This window comes from Camelus dromedarius, chromosome 17 (genome assembly GCF_036321535.1).
Source record: "Camelus dromedarius isolate mCamDro1 chromosome 17, mCamDro1.pat, whole genome shotgun sequence".
Classification (NCBI taxonomy): domain Eukaryota; kingdom Metazoa; phylum Chordata; class Mammalia; order Artiodactyla; family Camelidae; genus Camelus; species Camelus dromedarius.
Genome location: NC_087452.1, coordinates 11,354,852 through 11,376,698, shown reverse-complemented (window position 1 = coordinate 11,376,698; position 21,847 = coordinate 11,354,852). Strand labels below are relative to the sequence as shown.

General features: G+C 37.5%; 1 protein-coding gene across 6 annotated transcripts in view; it reads left to right on the top strand.

Moving 5' to 3' along the window:
• The window catches only part of LOC105093180 (contactin-4), an 813,469-nt gene that overhangs the window by 534,112 nt on the left and 257,510 nt on the right, over positions 1-21,847 (top strand). For all 6 annotated transcript variants that reach the window (XM_031470760.2, XM_031470759.2, XM_064496304.1 and 3 more), the window contains 2 exons: positions 1,807-1,933; positions 8,919-9,094. In XM_031470760.2, the coding sequence (XP_031326620.2) occupies positions 1,807-1,933; positions 8,919-9,094 (303 nt within the window). The remainder of the gene's footprint in view (positions 1-1,806; positions 1,934-8,918; positions 9,095-21,847) is intronic.

Genomic DNA, 21,847 nt, shown 5'->3' with positions numbered 1-21,847 from the left:
TCCTTAGCTGGTGTAGAGCCACTTACCAAGTTCAGTGCTGTTATTTTATAGATGAGAAAACTGAGGCATAGAAAGACTAGGTGATTCCCCATAGGTCTTGGAGGTCATAGTTGACACAAGGCATTGCATCTTGGTTCCTAGTTGTTCTGAATCTATATCCTGGTGTTTGTCAAACAAGGTCATTGGCTGTCCCCATTTCTCTAAAATAAAATATAATTCTGTTTTGGTTTTCTTGTGTCCTTAATTTTTCTTCTATCTCAGCCTCAACATGGGGATTTTTCAAAGTCTAGATTAAAAGACTTAAAAGAAATTACCTTACCATGTTTCACCTAGCTCCCCAAATCGCTTTTCTTCTTTTTCCTCAGTCCTGATCAACCTGAATGAATTCAGTCTCGTCCTATTACCTATCAACAAAAGTCTGGTTATGAAGGTTTTCCAGGATGGCAGTTATAATTCACACCCTTCAAAATAATCACATATAAGACGGAAATGGATTGTCAGCTAGTGAGTGATATTCAGTATCACTTTACATCATAGCCACTGGCCCTTCCATTTCCGAATTAATTAGGCAATGCCTAAATCAGCTGACTGAATATATTAAATACATGAAAAAGAAAAACTCAACCAGAACAAATCCTTATCGACCATCTTTTATGTATAAGCTACTGTACTTAATACCATACAGCATGCAAAAATGGGTAAGATGTCAGTCATGCTCTCAAGGAGCTTATACTCCAAAGAAAGTAAAGAACGGTGCAAATGCATTTGATAGAGAAATGTGTGTCCACAGGGAGATGTAATATATGAATCATGTGGTTAAATGAAGAAGGTGAGGGTCTCAAAAAGCCTTCTAGGGGAAAAAAAAACTAGATTTTAAAGAATAATATCACCTCCATGGTATGGGTCGGGAGACACATTTTGAACAATATTTATTATGTGTTTACTGTAGAAGCATACATACTCGACCCTGCTGTTTCAAATGTAGGGTGTGGATTATTCCATTCTTTGAACTTTGTTGATGCTCCATGACCAAGTGTGTTTAATGCACCTAGTTTCTGTTACTGAGAGAAAGAATTAGAAACTCATACCTCATTACATACTCAAATCTCCTTGAACTTGCTGTAGACCAGTTTGACTGTTACTGGATTGGTGTGCTGAATCTGTGTGGTACTTACACAAGTAGCCCCATGAATGGGTCCCTAACAGGTTGGAAAACAAGCAAACAAACTGTGTATTTACCACAGATAATTTGAGAATCATGATTCTGGGTTGTTCTTTATTTACCTACATACCTAATTTAAGAACGTTTTATGCATATTTTAGCAGTCAGAGCTGTTCCTCACTATTAATGTATTTATGAAGGCATCTTTGATTGCTTCCAACTGTATTATCCCATTACAGAGCAGAGACATTTTAGCTTGGTTACCTTAGACAGGTGTCCAGGATGATGGCAGCACAAAAGGCATGTAGGAGGCATAAATGTGAATAAAGCAAAAGGCTGAGTTAAAGACAGATGGAACAATAAGACGTAGAGGGAAGAAAAGGCAATGCCAAGCAGTTCTGTATCTGGAAGTTTTTAGTGAAAGTAAGTCATCAATATGAAATAGGAGAGTTCACATCTCCACTTCATAATTCACAAGATGAGTCTGCCATGGGAAGTTTAATCCAGAGACTGAAACTGAATCTGTTGTGTATTACTATTTTTTGTTAGTTTACCTCTTTTATTTTCATTTTGTTGTTGTTTCCTGTTGTTGTTTCTATTTAGAAGGTGTTCATTTTGGGACATTTTCTCTCCTCTCATTTCAGATGACTACACACTGCATGGCCCAGTTTTTATTCAAGAACCAAGTAATGTAATGTTCCCTTTGGACTCTGAAGAGAAAAAAGTGAAGCTCAATTGTGAAGTTAAAGGGAATCCTAAACCTAATATCAGGTTTGTTGATTTAAAAGCATGTGTTTCCAGGCATAAACTTTCTATTATTAAAATCAGCAAATGCTTACAGAGTGCTGATTACCTAAAGAGCTTTTACAAGCATCCCAAGTATGCTAGAGAGACAATCTTTTTTTTAAACATTTTTTATTGATTTATAATCATTTTACAATGTTGTGTCAAATTCCAGTGTTCAGCACAATTTTTCAGTCATACATGGACATATACACACTCATTGTCACATTTTTTTTTTAGAATTAAATACCAGGAATTAAATATCCTAATTGACCATCTCACTAAAAGCCTTAACATTACTTAGCTACATACTTTTTTAAAAAACACCTTTATAAAAATGCATCAGTAAACTAGCAGGAAAGTAAGAAATATTCAGTAAGTGGATTTGGAACTAGAGAATAAAACTGAACATTAAAAAGTTTCCATCTTGATGAACTATGTGAACTGGGGCTTTGGATTTTGCAGCTTCACAGGAGGCTAGGGTCACAAGACAAAACCTAGACTCAACCAATAGGAAAGTGGAACATGAGAACACCTCCCAGAATAGACCTGGGACCCAAGGACTACATTCTTATGATAATATAATAAGAAACAGCCTTGCCTCCTGAAGGACTGAAGAGCAAAAGCAATTGCCTATTTCAAACCTTGGTGCTAAGTGGTTTTAGTAACAGATGAGACACAACGGAAAGGACAATTACTCAAGTACAAGATAACAGCTGAACAAATCATCCCAAGGCAGCAGAAAGGGATAAAAAGGAGCAAATATGAGAGAGAGAGAAGGAGAAAACGTTCACACATGTCTAATCAGCATTCCATAAGGAAAGAAAAAAAAAAAAAAAAGATGAGGCAGAGGCAATATTTAAAGAGAAGGCTAAGAATTTTCCAAAGCTAATTAAACATTCAGTGCTACAGATTTAGGAAGCCCAGTGAACTTCAAGCAGTGCAAATAAAAATAAAGCCTCATCTAGGATTATCATGGTCAGAATACCAACTCAAAGACATGATCATAAAAATAGGCCAAAGTTGCAATACAGTTAACCTGCAGAGAGATGACAATAAAACCAGCAGCTGACTTCTCAGGAGCATCCTAAAATGCAAGATAGAAGACAGAATCTTCAAAATGCTGAGAGAAACTGTCAGATTATTGTATAGCAGAAATAGTTTTTAAAAAGGAGAAGAAAACAGGTGTGCTTTCAAGCAGACAGAAACTAAAGTTACTGTCCAGCAGACCCTGACTAATGAAAGTCCTAAAAGATAGATTTTAAGCGGAATAAAAATGATTCCACATAGACTACCTAAGATACAAGGACAAATGGTAAGTAAAGCAGGTGAAAAAGGTTAGTATTTCCACATAAAGTCAATTGCACTAAACAATAAAAATAATGGAAACAATACTCTCTTGTGAAGATTAAAAAGAGAAAATAGAAGTCATGACAGTATTAGAAATAAATTAAAATGGTAAATACTGCACAGTGGATTATCCATATGGTTAAAAAAATGAAATAAAGTTGGATCCCTACCTCACAGCATACACAAAGATCAATTCCAAGTGAATACAAGACCAACATGGGAAACTTACAACTCTTTTAAAAGGAAATGGGCATACATATTTATGACCTTGGATGGAAGAAAAATTTCTCAATACTGACAAAAATGCACAAATAACAAAAGAAAATATTGAACTTCATTACTATTAGTGTATTCTATTGAATAGAAATTCCCAAGGGGGGCAAATTTATAAGCTTCCAACTGGGAGAAGATATTTTCAATATATATCATTCACAAAGGATTAGTATCTAAATTATTTAAAGAATTCCCACTAATCAATAAGTAAGAAACAAGTAACCCAGTAAAAACATTACTGAAAGACTTGATCTGATATTTCTTGGAAAAGAACATCAAATATCCATCAAAAATATAAAAAGATTATTATCATTGCCATTAGTGAGCAAAAATATACAAATTAAAACTAAAATGCCACACTCTTTCAAACCTACCATATTGACAGAAATCTAGAAGAGTAAATTTAACATAATATAAATGATATAAATATATGTATAACCTAGGATGTGGATAACCCCATGTAGCAGTGAAAATGAATGCATTTCGTTTTTAACATGCTAGATCACAGCTGAGTAAACAGAGCAAATCATAGACGAATATAAAGAGTGTAATTCCATATTTAACTTCAAAGGCAGGTAAGATGGAGTAGTTTTTTAAGGATACTAACATACATGATAAAATCAGAAAGAAAATCAAAGGAATGGAAAAACCAAAATTAAATATTGTGATTGATCATTGAGAGGGGAATAATTAGAATCGAAATGGAAATAGGGGATTTCAAAAGTAATAATATTCCTTTTCTTAGACACAGATTTTGATTGTCTCATGATTCTTTATGACTGACATTTATCTTCTATTATTCTGCCTGTTTTCAAATTTAATGATAAAAATTATAAACTAATAACCAATATATAATGGTATGTAAAAGCCAAAAGAGTATATGGCATGTGCCATAGTTTAGAAGGAGGTAAACTTGGAGATTGGAGCCATCAAGGAGTCAAGAGAAGAAAATGGAATTTGAACTGTGATAGGTAGTTTTCAAACTGGCAGAGGACAAGGGGGACATTCTGTACAAGCTAAAGGATGGTGGTATTAACATAGTGGACATTATTTTAGAATTTAATTTGTGTGCCCTTTTGTTCATCCATTCATTCACTCATTCATCAAACATAGCATTATTCATCAAACCACCCCAGTGTTTTTCAAACTCAAGGGTCCATGGAGTTGGCTTTAAGAATTACCAGGAGTGAGTTATTGCAGTTTCCACCCAAGATTCCATCATAGTGTCTCTGCTTTGACCTAAGGTATATATTAGGATTCTGAAAAACTGTCCTCTAAGAAAGGTGTTTAAACCACCGTATTAAGCAGCTGAGAGGTTCCAGAGGCATTGAAAGACCAGTATGCTACATGTTCACGTTGTGTGCTTCTGGGGGAGCATCGTAGAGATGGAAGTAGTTGCAGTGCTATGCTCCGAGTGTGAGTGAAGGATGCCCAAGTTCTAGGACATCCTGGGGGAAAGAAAGTCTGCTTCAGAATAGAGAGGGAAGATACCAGTGACAGTTTCACAGAAAAGAAGGTATTTCACTAAATTTGATCTTTTGCCATGTGGATTAAAAAGTATATTCCAGAAATTAAAACAAACAAACAAACCTCTCTAATGGACCATATCATTAGGGTGAACATCCAATTTATCATCCAAACCAGGATACTTTTGAAAGCAAAAGGCCACGGTTAATAATTATCCCAGGACAGCAGGTGTGGACCCAGCACTGTCCTGGGAAAATCAGACTATGTCGTTATTCTCCTTTTCATATGTTGAATTCAAGGCTACATCAAACATTTTAAAATACTTTGTATAGTATGGGAAAAAAAAGAAATGCAAGAAGCAAAGGTTCCTACATACATAAATGATGAGTTAAATGGCCCTCATTTTCAGTACATTGCCAAGTGTAAGTTCAAGTGTTACCATAAACGAAAACAAATTTTGCAGCAGAATTTGGCAAGTTGCTGCTTTGTTTTTCCCCCAAATGGTGCCCTTTAATTAACCTTGCTTTTTGTAACATTGTGCTTCTAGATACAGGGCCTTACTTTGTTGTTTAAAACAAGCCATGGAACAGAAACCTGTTCTGTTTTTAAAGATGGCCAGGAAAAGCTGAGAAAACTTTTAATCAAACGCACTGGCAGTTGGTTGCAGTGTGCTTTGTTTTCCTTGATACCTTTGGCCATTTCTCTGTCACATAATAGCTGATTGGGACCTGGGAGCTAAAAATTCCCTTTTGTTGAGGGAAAAAGCCAGAGAAAGAATGGAGGGCTCAGGTATTTTCAGGCATCTTTCTACCTGAACTTTTTCAGTCTTCAGGCTGACTTTGAGAGGGAGGACCAAGTAGGAGAAATTCAAGGTGAGTTCTCCATGGGAGTCTTCACCATGAGGTTTTCCCTTAGACACCCCAACTGACCTCTCTCCTTTGTCTGTTCCCTCAACTGAGCCTTCTCTTTTCATGGCTTCCTGCCCCTCAATTTTGAAAGGATTGACCCAGACCCAGAAAAACTTCACAAGTTTTGACTTGTGCCAACATCCCTTGCATTAAATTTCCCTCGGGACATGTGACATTACTTATGGCTCTCAACCTCTGTTTCCTGACAGCAGGAGTGGTCAGATACTTGGTGGGAGTACTTTGGCTGTCAAGTTTGTATTGAGCTTGGTTTGCAGGTGACAAATTCAGAGTCAGAAAGGTCCTGCCCCTTCTTTGGTGCCCAGTTGACACAGTGAACAGAGAAAGAGGGTTTTGCTACAACAAATCCCATAGATAGCTGCCCAGGCAGGTACGAAAAATGGCACCTTCCAGAGCTTTTCACAGTGTCAGTGTGTGCTTGTGCACAGCCCCACTCTTTGGAGTGATTCAGAAATCAGCTTATGAGACCCCTCCATTTGTCTTGGCCCTTGGGAAAACCTCTGTGTGCCAAATGAGCATCGCCTCCGTATTAACAGTTCTTCAAAGTCTCCTCAGACGTTGAAAATAAATTCTGAATTTTTCAAGAGCGTTTCAGTAGGGAGTAAAATCAGGAATTCAGTTCAGTCCACATTCAGCTGGAACAAACAGTGACTTCACGGCAATAAAACTTGGTAGAGTGCTTTGTGATGGAGCCTCAACTACATTTCACAGCAAGCGCTTTATTTTCTAAATAATCCGCTTTCCTTTGCTATTTGTAAGTAAAAGCAGATAATAAAGTAGATTAACGGACTCTCCACAGAGCATCTGGGTTGCAATGAGGAGTGTGGACAAACCCACAGAGGTGGTCTCATTATCCCCACAACTGCTTTTTGAAAAAGGCTTACATGGTCCCATTCTTCAATTCCATACTCTGTTTGCAGCTCACATCATATTGCAATTTTCTCTTTGAGTTCTGAGATTTGTCATATTAAATTGCTCGACTATCATTTGAACTGAGAGTTATGACAGAGATGTGATAAGCTGACAAAAAAAAAAGTCCAGGGCAGGCAGTCGGCTCCAGAGATTCAGGAGCATATAGCATGTAACCTGGCTGTTCCCTTTTTATTGCTTCTAACTTTCTTGTCTGTGTCAGGACACAGAATTACTGTCAAGCTTAAAAACAGTGTCAGTTTCTAATACGCATCTTCTTATGAACAAACATATAAAGAGCTATCTCCCATTTTGTGATCTGGCCCACTTTTCCCACCCCTCGTGTTTCTATATTTTTACATTTTCAAAGATATAGATGTGAACGCAAATACACTGCTGGTCTGTGGTGGGCCATGATGCTTCCTAAACTGTGTGTGCTCAGAGCTAAAATATCCAGCAAAGAAGTAAAATATTTAGAGAAATACAACCACAAGTGTTTACTGAGCACACTGTGTGCCAGGTTCCAGGGTACTAAAGGGAGAATACAAAAGTAATGTAGGCAGGTTATCTACAGGGAAGGCAGAATTCCCACCTAAAGGGGGAAGGAGAATTCTGTAGGAGTTTGGGGGAAGCTTTGATTTATTTTGACTAGGGATGTCCTGGAAGACTTCATTAGAAGAGATACAGTTTGAGATTGACTTTGAAGTGTGAGACAGTCTTCACAAAAAAGAAGTGCTCATTTTTAAACATGTTTTCACTGATACCCAATATCCAAAGTCTTGAAACTCACTGGCTTTCATTCATTTCATTTAAATCCTTTTTCGTAATGCACACCAGACATAGTGTCCCAGGATGTTGTAAGAGGATACACAATGAGTACGTAGGCACACACACACACACAGATTTAAATAAGTGGTTTTCACTGTTTGAAGGAGATAAAAATGAATATTTCTCATTCTTTATCCCTGTTGTTGCTTCTGATCAATTTCCTTTGTTCTCTAGTGTTTCCTTGGCTCTACATCTCCCGTTGTGAATGCTACTGTGAGAGTATTCATAATTCAGAAGCTACAGCTATGCTGTTTTCATTACCTGATATTCTGTGTGGGATTGGGGGGCGGGGGCACGGAAGAGAAAAAAATAAGACAGCTAATCCTTGAATTGTATTAGTTCCGAAGTCCGTAAGTATTCAGACAACTTACTGAAAGGCAATTTGGTTAAAATAAGCTCTCTCTGGAATGTTATTGGCTGACTGAAAAAAAAAAAAAAAGTAGACCTTGTTACTAATGCTTTGGTGTTTAAATGTGTGGTTCTCACTAAAACTAATTTACTGGGCCAGGCTCTGCACTCAGATACACAGATGATCCAAGGAAACCAGCCAAAAAACAACAAAACTCTCTTTGTGTCTGTGACCAAATGGCCTGCTCTGTCGTTCACTGGGATGGCTGGTTGATGTTTGAGGGCCGATGGCTGGGAGATCTTCCGAGTGACTCACGGCTAAGGCCAGTTTGGCTCCTGAGACCGCACTAGATCAGTAGAATTCCCCAGCTTTGTGGTCAGCACTTTCAGTCATGTTAAGGACCAAATCAAAGCAACTGTGCTGCAGTTGCATCAGATACTCAGCCATCTACCAGAAAGTGGTGTATTCTGTCATCTCTACAGACCCATTTAAAGAATGACTGCAAACCAGAGATAAGATTTTTACTGAGGAGCACTGTTTGGAGAAAGCTTTGTAAGATATTATGGGAAATTTCAAAAAAAAAAAAAGAAAGAAAAGAAAGACATAATGTCTGTAGCATCCTGAGTAGTCATAAAAACAAGTGTTAAATTTTTAACATTGTTTCCTTTAAAAGGATGTGCTCTTTCCATAAACATCTGTATTGTCACCATTGCTCGGTAGAGCATTTCTAATTATATATTTTTTTTACCACAGTTGAAAAAGTCAGAGATGATATTTCATGCCATTCATAGTTTTTATATATATTTTAGACGATTCAGAAAATATTGATTAATATTACAAGGCTTTATCCACTGACATTTTTATACTATAGGTGGAAGTTAAACGGAACAGATGTTGACACTGGTATGGATTTCCGCTACAGTGTTGTTGAAGGCAGCTTGTTGATCAATAACCCCAATAAAACCCAAGATGCTGGAACGTACCAGTGCATAGCAACAAACTCGTTTGGAACAATTGTTAGCAGAGAAGCAAAGCTTCAGTTTGCTTGTAAGTAGCAATTATATCATACTGCAAATGTGACTTTGAGTTTTTGTGCCATTTTACCGGTAAGCCTTCAAAACAGTTTATCTTCCAAAACCAAACAGATTTTAATTTGTTATGCGATCTTCTTTACCCTTGTTTCATATCTGGGAAATACCTTGTTTGTAGGATAAATTATAAATCTGGATGGGAAGATGTATTCCGCTTTTATAAGGACTGAGATAGATTGAGTATATGATAGTTTGGTTCTATGATGCTTTGTACACATAAATTCACAAACACTCAAATTTACACACGTATGAGTCTATATGTAAAACAAATTACACACACATTACAAAGAGAGTATGTAAAAACAAATGAATTGCCAGTAGCTCAATAGTCAACATGAGAAGTGCTTTAACCATAAAGCTCAGAGCTGGAAGAAAAAACACTTGGCAGTGTATTAATCTTATAATTCTCTATTTTTTTTCTTATTGCATAGAATAGGAAAAGTTTAAAAACTAATGAAAAAGCAGAAAATAGAGACAATCAAAGCTTTACCTTTTATATTTCTGGTTTAACGCATTTAAAAAACAAACTGCCATCTCTTAAGAGCACCATCTAATAAAAGTTTATGAGCGTATGAAAGATAGTGGAATCTGGAATTAGGAAGTTGAAAATGAAATCCGCAGGCAAGAGCAGTGAGTACACATTTGAGTAGAGATGCCTTTGAGGATTGATGAGCAGCTACATTTTTAAGGGTTCATATATTTGATTGAAATATATGATTATACATTTCCTTGTGTAAAATCCCAACTCAGATAGCAGTGCGTTAATGTCAAAGGTTTCCTAATTACAAAGTCTGTTGGCAGTAACCTTGCAGAGTATTCTCATTAACAAAATCCTCTCTGGGAACTCAACATCAAATATACCTAATATCCAGTGCTTAATCTATTATTGCCATTTGCTGGCATGTTTTGGGCTGAGAAATGAGTTTTCTCATATTAGGTGTATATGGGATTTCAAGATTATTTTGCTGGTGAATGTCTTATGAGCTAGTCCTCCAGATAATCTGAAGTGTACGGAGTAATCAGAGAATATGTCTGATTGAATGCTACAGAACCCAAGTGTCTGTTTCTCTTGGTTTAACACAAATCTATTATTTACTTATAACACAAATATCACAAATATATACTTATTTTTAACAAATAAATTTTGTTGGATTCATTTGAGAAAATAATCATAGACTCTTAGTGTAGGGAAAATCTCTGTATTCAGTTAAACTCTTGCACTTCTTTGAATTTTGGATTTCCTAGGATAGGAAATTTTGAAAACAACAACGGTGACAACAACAGAAAAGAGATTAACGTAGCATTACCAACCCTTTGTTTGTCTAATGTATGACATTTGATAAACAAATTACCGACTCTTAAGGTCGTCCTTTTGTAAAAGTCCAAGTGTTTCTACTACCAAAAATATCTGAGAGACAGACTCTCATATACAAGGACAGTCGTTTAAATGGAATAGTTTAGCCTAAGTAAAGCTGTGCCACTCCTTTTGTAGTTGAGTTGGCCTGAATTTGGAATCCCCCCCTACCCCCTGCCTCCCTGCTCATCCCACTTCTTATGTGCCTATCATCCTTGCCACCCTCAGAGTCCTTGGCTGATAATCACTCAGCTTGCAAAATTCTAAACATCAAGAGAGCTCATCCATTCATCACAAAGCTTCCTGATCCGTAATTGCTCTAGTTGCTCAAAAATACAAAAGCAAGCCCCGTATCTCTTCCTTATATTGGAGCTGAATGTCTAAATGTCTGTCACTTTCATTCCTAGCACTTGCCGTATGATTGTGGTTAGGCTGCAAATATGTGAAACTCTGTTCATGTCCCTTGTCCCAGAATTCTTTTTTCCTCCAGGTACTTGATCCCCAACCATCTGTACAACACTCACTTATGTTCAATCGGCTATTAAACTGTAACCCTATAGAAACATACCCAATTCCATGCAGGCACCTTGACCTTTGAAGAAGACAGTGGGAACACTAATATCCCATGATGTGAACTTCTTCTCCAGTGAATGGGACTGACAATGTTACTCACATTTTTTTTTAAAATTAGAGCCCCAGTCTCATATTTTAACTTTACGTCATGTAAAATCGAAAGAATGATTTTTCATGAATGGCTATTAATCCCGAGCTACCCCATCATGTTATTTTATAACCTAAATTCAGAATATTATATTTACCCCTCTTAAATTCACCTTTTGAGTAGTGACCCTTTGTTCCCTCACAGTTTAAATCGTTTTAAATCTTTTTAAAAAATCTGACATGTTGATTATCCTTCCACCTCAGTGTCAACAGAAAATGTGATAAGCTTGTGTCTATTCAGATAATTGATACAAAATGTTGACCAGGACAGGGCAGCCTGCCAGTAGAGACCATCCACTACAATGAAATTAAATTTTAAATCAATGTTCTTTACATACTCTGTTCCACTAGCTACAGATTTACCCAAACACTATAATCAAACCCCAGTTTCTCCTTACTTGTTCTGAAAGTAGTGAGAATCTTTGCCAAATGTCTTGGTAAAATCAAGACATACTGTTTCTAAAAACATCTGCTCTTACCTGGTGTCTGTGTGTCTTCTCTAGATCTGCTTTAACCATTTACCATAAAACAGCCCCAGTAATCTTTTAAACATGTACATGAGATCATTCCACTTTCCTGCTCTGTGCCTTGTACTGCATGCAGAATAAATCTCAAATTCATTACCACGGTCTCATTTTAATTTCTCCAGAATGACAAACTATCTTTCGCACCAAAACCTTGATACTTTCACTCCCTCTGCCTGTTGGGTTTTCTCCCGATCCTTCACATGCTCCCTTCTTATGATCCTTAGCCCTTAAAACAGGTGTGACCTCCTAAGGGAAGGTTTCCATGCCACCATGTCTGATGTAAGAAGCAATTCCTATCATGTCTTCTCCTCTCCTCTGCCTGTCTTCTTGGAGTCCTCTACTCTTCTATGTAAAGCATCCTCTTTTTCAATCCTCAGGACTTAAGGAGACCTGGAATGGTTTTCGGAATGATTTTATATGCTTATTTTTTCTCATTGTTTGACTCCTATGATAGAATCTAAGTGCTAAGAGTGCTAAGACCATCTTGTCCATCCTTACACTCCAGACGTAAAGACTTAAAGTCTACAGCACCTTGTATGTATGAATAAAGGAATTCCTTTATTAATTGCTTGTTCAGTGACACAACAAAGAGAAAATACATGTATAAGGTTATTTTGAGGGTGATGTATTTTTATAAATTGGGACCCTTTCTAGTCTAGTCATTTTCCGGAGTCCAGCCTCTTGATCATGAGTACATAATAGCTTGACTTTTTTTTTTTCCCTATCTTTTTAAATTAAAAAAAAAATTTAAAGGCATTGCCTTTATTCAAAAATCATGTTTAATTAAAATACTTTTCTTCAGTGGTATAAGGTGAATCATGACAGTGACATCTTTTGAATGTTACTGGGTAATTGCTTTCACTCCAAGCATTTTCATAATCATTGAGGGGAAAAAAATGTTGCCTTTTGACCACTTTACTGTAGTTTAATATGCAAATGAGATGATGTCTTTCTTTTTAATCATACGATTTTATGGCTGAAATGGACCTGAAAGGTTTCCTGACCTGTGTCTTTAAAAAAAAAAATGAATTGAAGATTGAAGTAACTGAATTACTCATTATCTACATAGTTATTAAGTGAGGAACAGCAGCCTCAGCTCTTCGTCCAGGGCGCCCTGGCTTGCGTCTGCTTTAGACCCACTTTGATTTATAAGAAAAGCATCCCTTCACCTCTGTCTAACATATCTGAACTTCAGATTTCATTTATATACCTTCTGTAATTTTATCCATAGGACAATCTTACAAGGTAGACATTATTTGTGGATTCTTTAAAAAATATTTTCATACTGGTTTTATAGACAGAATCTGGTCATCTCTTGTGTTTAGCACTTTAAAGATGAATTAATGCACATAAGCAAAAATTCTAGCTAATGGAAATGATGCCTCTAACCTCCCTACTTTTTTAAATTCAGTATCTTTAGTGCCAAAAACCTTCCTTGATTAACAGGCACAGCATAATTTCAGTCACGCGTGATGAGTTGTGGACATTTTCACGAGCATAGATTATCGTAATGTAATTTGGAGCACATTTTGTTTTCGGCCTCCCTGCAATTTTAAGCTGTGGGCGATCACTTCTCTTGCTGTCACAGAGCCTATTTCTAACAGTAGACTACTGATACCCTTTCTGTCGCTTACTCCTTCGGTTTCACCTTGGGCTAGCAGACATGACTGATTGATTTCCCAGGGTCTACCCAGCGCCTGGCATTTAGTAAACTTGCAATAATAGTTGTTGAATAAATGAATAAGTAATACGAATTGGATGTTAAAGTCATGAGGCCGTATTTGGGGCATGAGTTGAACCACTGCATCCAAGGACTTTCTGTTGGTCCTTGGGGAGTTCTTTGGAGGTGGATGTGAGTAAATCCACCTTGTGGCTGTATAGAAGACAGTAGACATCCTAATTCCACCTTAGGGTATGTTTTGGGACAGGAGGCCTTAACCTGACTAATAAAAAGGAAGTCCATGCGTTGAACACATCAAACATGCCATCAGAGTTTGTTTGTATCCTGCACACCTGGCCTGAGAGTTTGTACAGCTTCAGTGATGTGTTTAGGATCAGCTTTCCTTTACTCTCCCCTTCATCCAATGGGTAGAGCAAATTGACACGCCTGCTTTCCCCATAACAGCTAAAACTGCACCCTCCTCATGGAATTCATGTGCAAACTGTAGATTTGGGTGCTTAATAAATTGTTTCTTCCAAGATGCAAACTTGGATTTTTTTAATGTGTTTAGAGCCTTTGACGATGTGGCACATCCATCACGGATTTCTTTTTTGCTTTTAATTTTTTAGCTTCCTTGATGCTGTCATAATGCTGATTTACTGTTAATATTGAAAACCATAATGTGGTATACCACAATTATGCATACATTTGCTATTCTAATTTTAATATAATTGGTTTCAGGTTCCATGATGAGAATAATTAATAACAATATTTCTGCTCTAAAAGTTAACATGCAGATTTCCAATTTACTGCGAGTAGGTTGTAAAACATTCTGAATATTGATATTTTATGGTAAATAACTATGGGTTGGCAAACTTTATATCCCCAAACAGTAAATGACATCTTATTATAAGATTTTTTTTTTTAACTCCCACAGCATTCCTCCCCCATATGTGAAAAAGATGTACTTTAAATGTAGATTATTATAAAGAGCTTCCAAGAGAATAATCCCGTAACTCCAAATGTTAGCCTGCAGACTGATTGCTTTGTAAACATTGTTTGGGGCCTTCTTCCTGGAAGAAGTTCAGCTGTTTTGTAACAGTTCAGATCTTCAAAACTAAAGACTTAATGTTACTTGTCCTCCCCTGTTGTGGATGACTATAATTCATACATAAGTACCTCCACATTGCTTATGGTCAAATTAAATCATTTCACAAAATCAGTTGCCTGCCTGCTGTAGGGAAACTGGCATTGTCTTGGCCTTGGGTGAGGTGGTGTTCTTTTGAAGGAAGCGGTGGGTATGCTGATCTCTGTTGGTATCTCGCCTGAGCCGGGAAAAGAAACTAGATTGGTACACTATTCAAACCCTGCATATCTACCACCTGAGCTTGTGTTCAGGGGATGGGAAAAGAAGAGGGAAAGGGGGGCAAAAAGAAGAGGAAGGATGAGGATGATCAATGAAGGGGAGACTCAGGTGCAGAAACCACTCCATGTTGGCCTTCTTTATGTAGACAAAGCAATGCAATAAATTGATCCTTTCTGAGGTTAATATCAATTTACTTTATCAGTTATGGGACAGCCAACAATTTTTAATGGTGAAAGTATCACATTGATGAACAGCAGCTGATTAGATAACGTCACTGAAAAAGGTCTTTCTGTTGGGGACTGTAGGAGTTCTCCCTAACTTGGACACCCTCTGACAGTTGTGGTGCTGATGGTAGTAAAGATAAAAGAAATATATTCAGTCTAGAATGTTGAGCTCCATATTTGAACTGGGGCTTTTGGCAACCTGGTTTTTGAGCCTTGATCATTGCTTTTATTCACAGTAAATTTCAAATGTTCATTACTTTTGATATTCACTAATTAATTTATCTTTCATAGCCAAAGAATGAATTGTGCAATCAGAACACTAACGCGGGGTTTGATAGATGGCCAAACCCAGGACTGTCTTGACTGATTTTTAATTAGGAAGGCTGCTTAAATAGGCAGACTTCTGTTTTTGAGTAATAAAATATTGATGGATGACTGTTTGGATAAATAAAAATTGAGAATATTTAAATCTATTAAAACTCAATCAACAAAGGAATATTTGGATACCAAAGCTGCTAACATTTATCAATGGAGGGCACTGATCCTCCAGAAGAGAATATTTTTTCTCATTTGAATAGTTAGAAAAATTCAAATCAAAACTTGCTGAGTTTCTGAAATAATGTTTTTGGTAGGTACTGTCTGCCACTTACCATAGTACTAGAAAGACATTGCTGGTGACCATTGGTGTCTACTGAAAATTTCATAATATAAACGACAGAACTAGTCAGTACTTGGACATGCTACTGGTTCTTAGTGATGTAGGCAACTGGGAGTTGTGGTGCAAAGAAAAATTGAAATTCACAAGTATACAACATTATTCTTACTTGTATTTTTTCTGTCTCTTCCACAAAACCTATTAATGTGCAGATGCTAATTAACTGTAGCTGTTGCTTTATTAGATGTATCTCCTGCAGTCATTCCACAGTCCAATTCGGGGTCTACATGGCTGTCAAAGAGTAGTTTGTGACTGAATCAATAAAGTAAGGAGATTTGGTGTTTTTTTTTTTTTAATTCAGAAGGATTCTAAGAGTACAGTACACATGTAAATTGGCAACCAGGACCGGATATTGGGGTCCAAACTAACTTGATCAGGCAGGGCTTTAAAAATATCACTGAAGTTAAAAACAACTAATACTTTGTATTTTTTTAAATTAATAAGTCCCTAAAATGTCGTCCCTTTTTGTTTCACTGTTGTGAATAACTTAGACAATAAATATTAAAATAATTTTGATTGGTTTTCAAGTTTAATTTTTAGACAATGAGGATCAACTCTTCCCATCGCTGTGCTGTAAGTTTGACTCAAGGTTTGGTCCATAATCAGTTAGGTGTTTGCAGTTGGTTGCGAGGAGGGAGCAGTTTCTAAATGGGAGAAAATGCCAGCCTAGAGAGGACTCTGATCCTGTCACTAGCCATTCTTTTTTGGGAGTTTTTATGTGAGAGGTTATGGTTCAAAGTCAAAACCTAACTGATCACCTGTAGTGGGTTGCATAGTAACTTACCAAAAGATGTATTCACCTAGAACCTATCAGTGTGACTTTATTTGGGAAAAGGATCTTTTCAGATGTAATTAAATTAAGGATCTTGAGATGAGATCCTCCAGGGTTAAGCAGTTGGACCCTAAATTCCACGGCAAGGTTCTTCTAAGAGACCGAGGAGGAGAAGACACAAAGAGACGAAGGCACTGTGACCACAGAGGCAGCGATAGGAAGGACGCAGCCAAGGAACACCAGGGTTACCCACAGCCATCAGAAGCTGGAGGAGCCGAGGGAGGACGCTCCCCGAGAGCCTTTGCGGTGAGCACAGCCCTGAAGACACCTTGATTGCAGATGAAAGCCACCACATTTGTGCTCATTTGTTTACGGCCGCCCTGGGGAACTAATGGACCAACATATGCACAGTTCCTTTCCTTGTCTTCCCTGACCACTCTCATCAAGAAGAATGGAAACACCTAGGAATGAAACCAAAATCAGGTGCTTTTGTAACTTAACTGTATTAGGAAGCAAAGTATGGAGGGGGGCGGCCTTGATTGAACGTGGGACGATCTGGGCAAGTTCTGTGTTACGACTTGTATTTTCCTCCGAAGAGCATAAAAGGATTTTTAATCTTTCTGTAGTAAGATTTGATGAAATAGTGAAAAAAAAGTAGCTACAGAATTGCAAAGAGTAACCTTTCTCTCCCCCAGCACTTTTGTGCCTGTCTCTTGGAATACCCTTTTAAAGGCTTTCTCTGAAGGAGGCAGGACTGGCCCTTTCTCCATAGGGTAATGATTTCAAGTGATTCAGAGTTGGTTTTTGGCCCCGTGACCCTCTCTCTGGACTTCTTTTTCTAGGACATTTTCCCTGAATTTGACCTTTTTGTCTGGCACTCTAAAGTTCCAGAAACTAGCTATTACCGCATTTACAGTATCTGACCGACCTGTGTCTGTCGCAGTTCGACCGTGCTCTCCCATGCATTGTTATGATTCGTGTTATGACATTTCTGGCTGAAGAAGGCCCCTGTGCTGTCGAGGGCCAGATTCCCTTGTCTTTGCATTCAGCACCTTTCACTGAGTAGGGTCTAATTGGAACAAGCCATTGGACTCCTCGCTGACTTGTATGTTATGTGCCACAGTAGCTGGTTTTTACTTCGCAGCTGTAATACATGATCCCTGGAGACAACAAAGCATGCTTTAGGCTCCAGAGGTTAAATCTGAGATTCAGGGGAATCATAAAAAGGTGTTGGTGTGCGTGTGTGTGTGTGTGTGTGTATGTTTTCTCCAAGAACTCAATTATTCTGTTGAATATTTTACCAGAGATTAAATTCTATACTAGCTACTAAACCCTCAGTGGATGGCACTGTGTGTCAGTAATTTACTCCCGATATATGTATTTAGGGTACACACTAATTGTAATGAGAGTGTTAATTTGCTGCCAAATATTTGCATTGTTGTATATCATTAGCATTTCAAATTTGTTCATTTTTTTCAAGGCACTTACTTCTTCCCCACCCCAAATTCGATGCAGTCTTGTGCTGTGAGTGATCTATTACCTTGACCTCATAAAATTTAGATTAATTATACCTTATGCACTATCCTTTAGGTAACCCAGAATTATTCACAGGGGCAAGGGAGGGTGAGGGAGTCAAAAAATGGATTTTCTTATTTTTAAACTCAGTGATTACTTTCTCCTACTTTTTTCAAATGTTATCACCAAGAGGGCAGGTATTTATGAATAGAAGCTGACTAACTTTGTGAAAATAAAGAAACTTGTAGAATAAACGAAACTGAATGAATATATGAATCAACCAATGTAAGAATATAAGAGATACAGAAATGCCTTGGCCTCTAGCAACCTATGAGGTACTATTTCATCTACAATATTCTGTTTCCTTAAACTGAGAAGAACTTGTTTTTACTGTTTCTCTAAAACAAAAAATCATTACAGTGTTGCCTCTGACTTTCAATACCATCTTTTTTAGTAACAGCTTTATTAAGATATGTCACATACTATATAATTCAACAATTTAAGATGTGCAATTCAGTTTTTAGGTTATCCACGAAGTTGTGCAACCATCAGACTCTCTAGTTTCAGAACCATTTCATCACCTGTACTCATTACTGGTCGCTCCTCCGTCCACCCAGTCCTGGACAACCACCAGCCCACTTTGTGTCTCTGAATTTGCCCATTAGGGACATTTCATATAAGTGGAATCATGCAATATGTGGCCTTTTGCGACTTATTTCACTTAGCATAATGTTAGCAAGGTTCACCTATGTTGCAGCACGTATCAGAATTTCATTTCTTTTTATGGCCAAATAACAGGCCATTGTATGGAAATAATACCATCTTGTTTGTTCATTCATCAGTTGTTGGACATTTGGGTTGTTTCCACTTTTTGGCTGATAATGCTGCTATAAACATTCATTTAGAGGTTTTTGTTGTTGTTGTTGTTGTTGTTGTTTTTAAGAGTGGACATAATGTTTTTATTTCTTTAGGGTGTGTTCCCAGGAATGGAATTGCTAGATCAAATGGTCACTCTATGTTAACGTTTTGAGAAAAAGCCAAGCTGTTTTCTAAATTGGCTGTGTCATTTTATCATCAACTAACAGTGTATGGGTTCCAATTTCTTCACATCCTGACCAACACTTATTTTAGTTGCCATAGAGAGTGTGAAGTGATATCTTACTGTGGTTTAGATTTGTATCTTCCTGATGGCTAATGTCGTTGAACAACTTCTTATGTTTACTGACTGTTGGTATCATCTTTGAACATATGTATATGCAGATCTTTTGCCTATTTTTAATTGGGTTCTTTGGCTTTTCATTGTCCTGTTGTAACACTTCTTTATATATTCTGGATACAAATTCCTTATCAGATATCTGATTTGCAAATATTTTCTCCCATTCTACAGAATGTCTTTTTCTTTTCTTGATGATGGCATTTAAAGTATAAAAGTTTTCTTTTTGATGAAGTCAGTTTATCTATTTTTCCTTTTGTTGCATGTGCTTTCAGTGTCATGTGTAAGAAACCATTGCTTAATCCAAGTTTTACATTCTTAGCTCTGAAATTTAGGCCTGTGATCCATTTTGAGTTAATTTTTGTATAGGTTGAAGTTAGGATCCAACTTCACTCTTTTTAAATTTTTTCAAATATATTCTTTGGCACGTGGATATCCATTTGTCCCAGCACTGTTAATGAAAAGATGGTTCTTTTCCCCACTGAATGGTCATGAACTGTGTCAAAAGTCAGTTGACTCTAAATAGGAGTTTATTTCTATTCCATTGATATGTGTGTCTGTTCCTGTGCAGTACCAGACTGTGTTGTTCACTGGAGCTTTATAGCACATTCTGAAATCAAGAAATATCCATTAATAGCATCATAAGATCAAAGAAATATGATGCATATATCACTGTAACTATAGACTCCATCCTACTTTCCATTACCTTTGGGCGTGTAATGTAAAATTCAGTATCGATAAATTCTGGGCTGTCTAATCGTAAATAACATCACATTTGGAGCCTTGACAACCTAATTCACTGGTTCCTCAAATTTGAGGGAGGACTCATTTTTTATTCCTTCTTCCTCAGAGTCTCAGTTCTGTTTTCCTCAAACAACCGTTCAGACAAGAATGCTCGCAATTTCTTAAGAGCAATCATGAGTTTACAAGCCAGGCACACTCGAAATCCCTAGAGAAATAATCTTTTTTAAGGCGTTGAAGTCCTAGGAGAACTATTAAATAAGCAACCAGATCGTTCAACATTGGTCAGCACATCTCCATTTCTGACTCCTCCAGGAATTGTGGAGAGGTAATTGCTATAGATTTGCATACCTTACAGGGTCCTTAGTGAGTTTTCTCAGAGCAAAGGATACTCCACCCAGGATTTATTGAAAAATGTCAGTTTCCTCATCTCCACCAGAGCCCTTTATAACAAGTCACTTCTCTTACAGGTGCTTAGACCTTTCAGTCCCCTCCTGACCTTTGTACCTGATATTCTCTAATCTACCACCAAAAGGCTGTGTGACCTTGAGAAAGTTTCCACACCCCTCTGAACCCCAGTGTCCTTATCTATAGAAGGGGCATAATGATAGTATTTTAGAGCTTGAGAATTAAATATCCTGGGGAAATATAATTTGTATGTTTTTGAACATGCCTTTCCCGGTTCATACGTAGGACGTACATTACCACATGAGTGCTACACTTTCTTACCTCCTTCATCTACGGGTTCTCCAGTAATTTGTCTGCAAGTGCTCTGGTTCTAGGTCACAGCCTTTGGTTTTTATCTGACCTTCTCAATAGGTGGTATACACCCACAAAATCAGACTGTAAAAAAAGGACATGTTTTTATATTTTACTCAGCATTAAACACGTAGATGTTCCAAGGTTTTAACAACAGTTAGAAACTGTGCTAAGATATTAAGCTTCATCATACTTCTCACCAACCATTTACCCTACCTCTAATTCAACCTCAGGAATCGCAACCTGGGATTTCTACTAAGTAATTATCTGCACTGTCAAGAAATTGTTCATTCTCCTGCATAGTTGAAAAATTAAGTACCTTTGGAAAGGACCACCACATCATCCAAGTAAATGTGTTGTGAAAAACTGAGTTATCAGTATTCAGTGTGGAGATTCCCTGTGTGTGTGTTTCTTTCTTCCCGTAACTATTTAATGAATACAAACTAGGTAGTAAGTGCTGTGTTAGATGAGGAGGAAGACATCAATGAACCAGACAATTAGGAAAGTTACATTTAGCGGGGAAGACAGACATTGAACAAGTAACCTCAAGTGTGGTGAGTATTAGAAAGGGTGACGGTCTTGATTTTTAAGGAACAAAGGACAGAATAAGCAACAACGGGAAGGGAGTGGACAGATGGCCTGAAAGTAGTGTTTGTTTATGGCGTAGTTGGCTAGACGGGTGTTCAAGGAGAGGTAAAAGTGGAGGGCTGCGGAGAAAAGAGCAGGCATTTCAGCAGAAGACAAAACAGAGACTTCCCACCCTTCCATTCCCCGAAGGCATCTCTTATCACCCCTTCTTCCAAATCAGAGTTTAAGTCCAGAGTCACAATAAGGATCATTTTTGGGTTTTGGTGTAAAACTCTAATATCAGCTACCTCTGCCATGCTGGCTAAGGTGGCCTTCCTCAGTACTGTCTTTTCAATACCCCATTGGTTTCCTTTATATAACCCCTAATAAGAGCCTATAATTGTATCTATCAGTCTGTCTATTGCTTGCCAAACTCAGTAGAATCTTCCTAGCCTTGCTCTGTTCGGTGCATTTTTGGATAAGCAGGCCAGTAAGTCATTCTACCTGGAAGCATGGATCCCAAAGAGAAGCCAGTCAGAATGGCAGTCTTGAAAAGTTTAACCCTTTAGAGCTCAT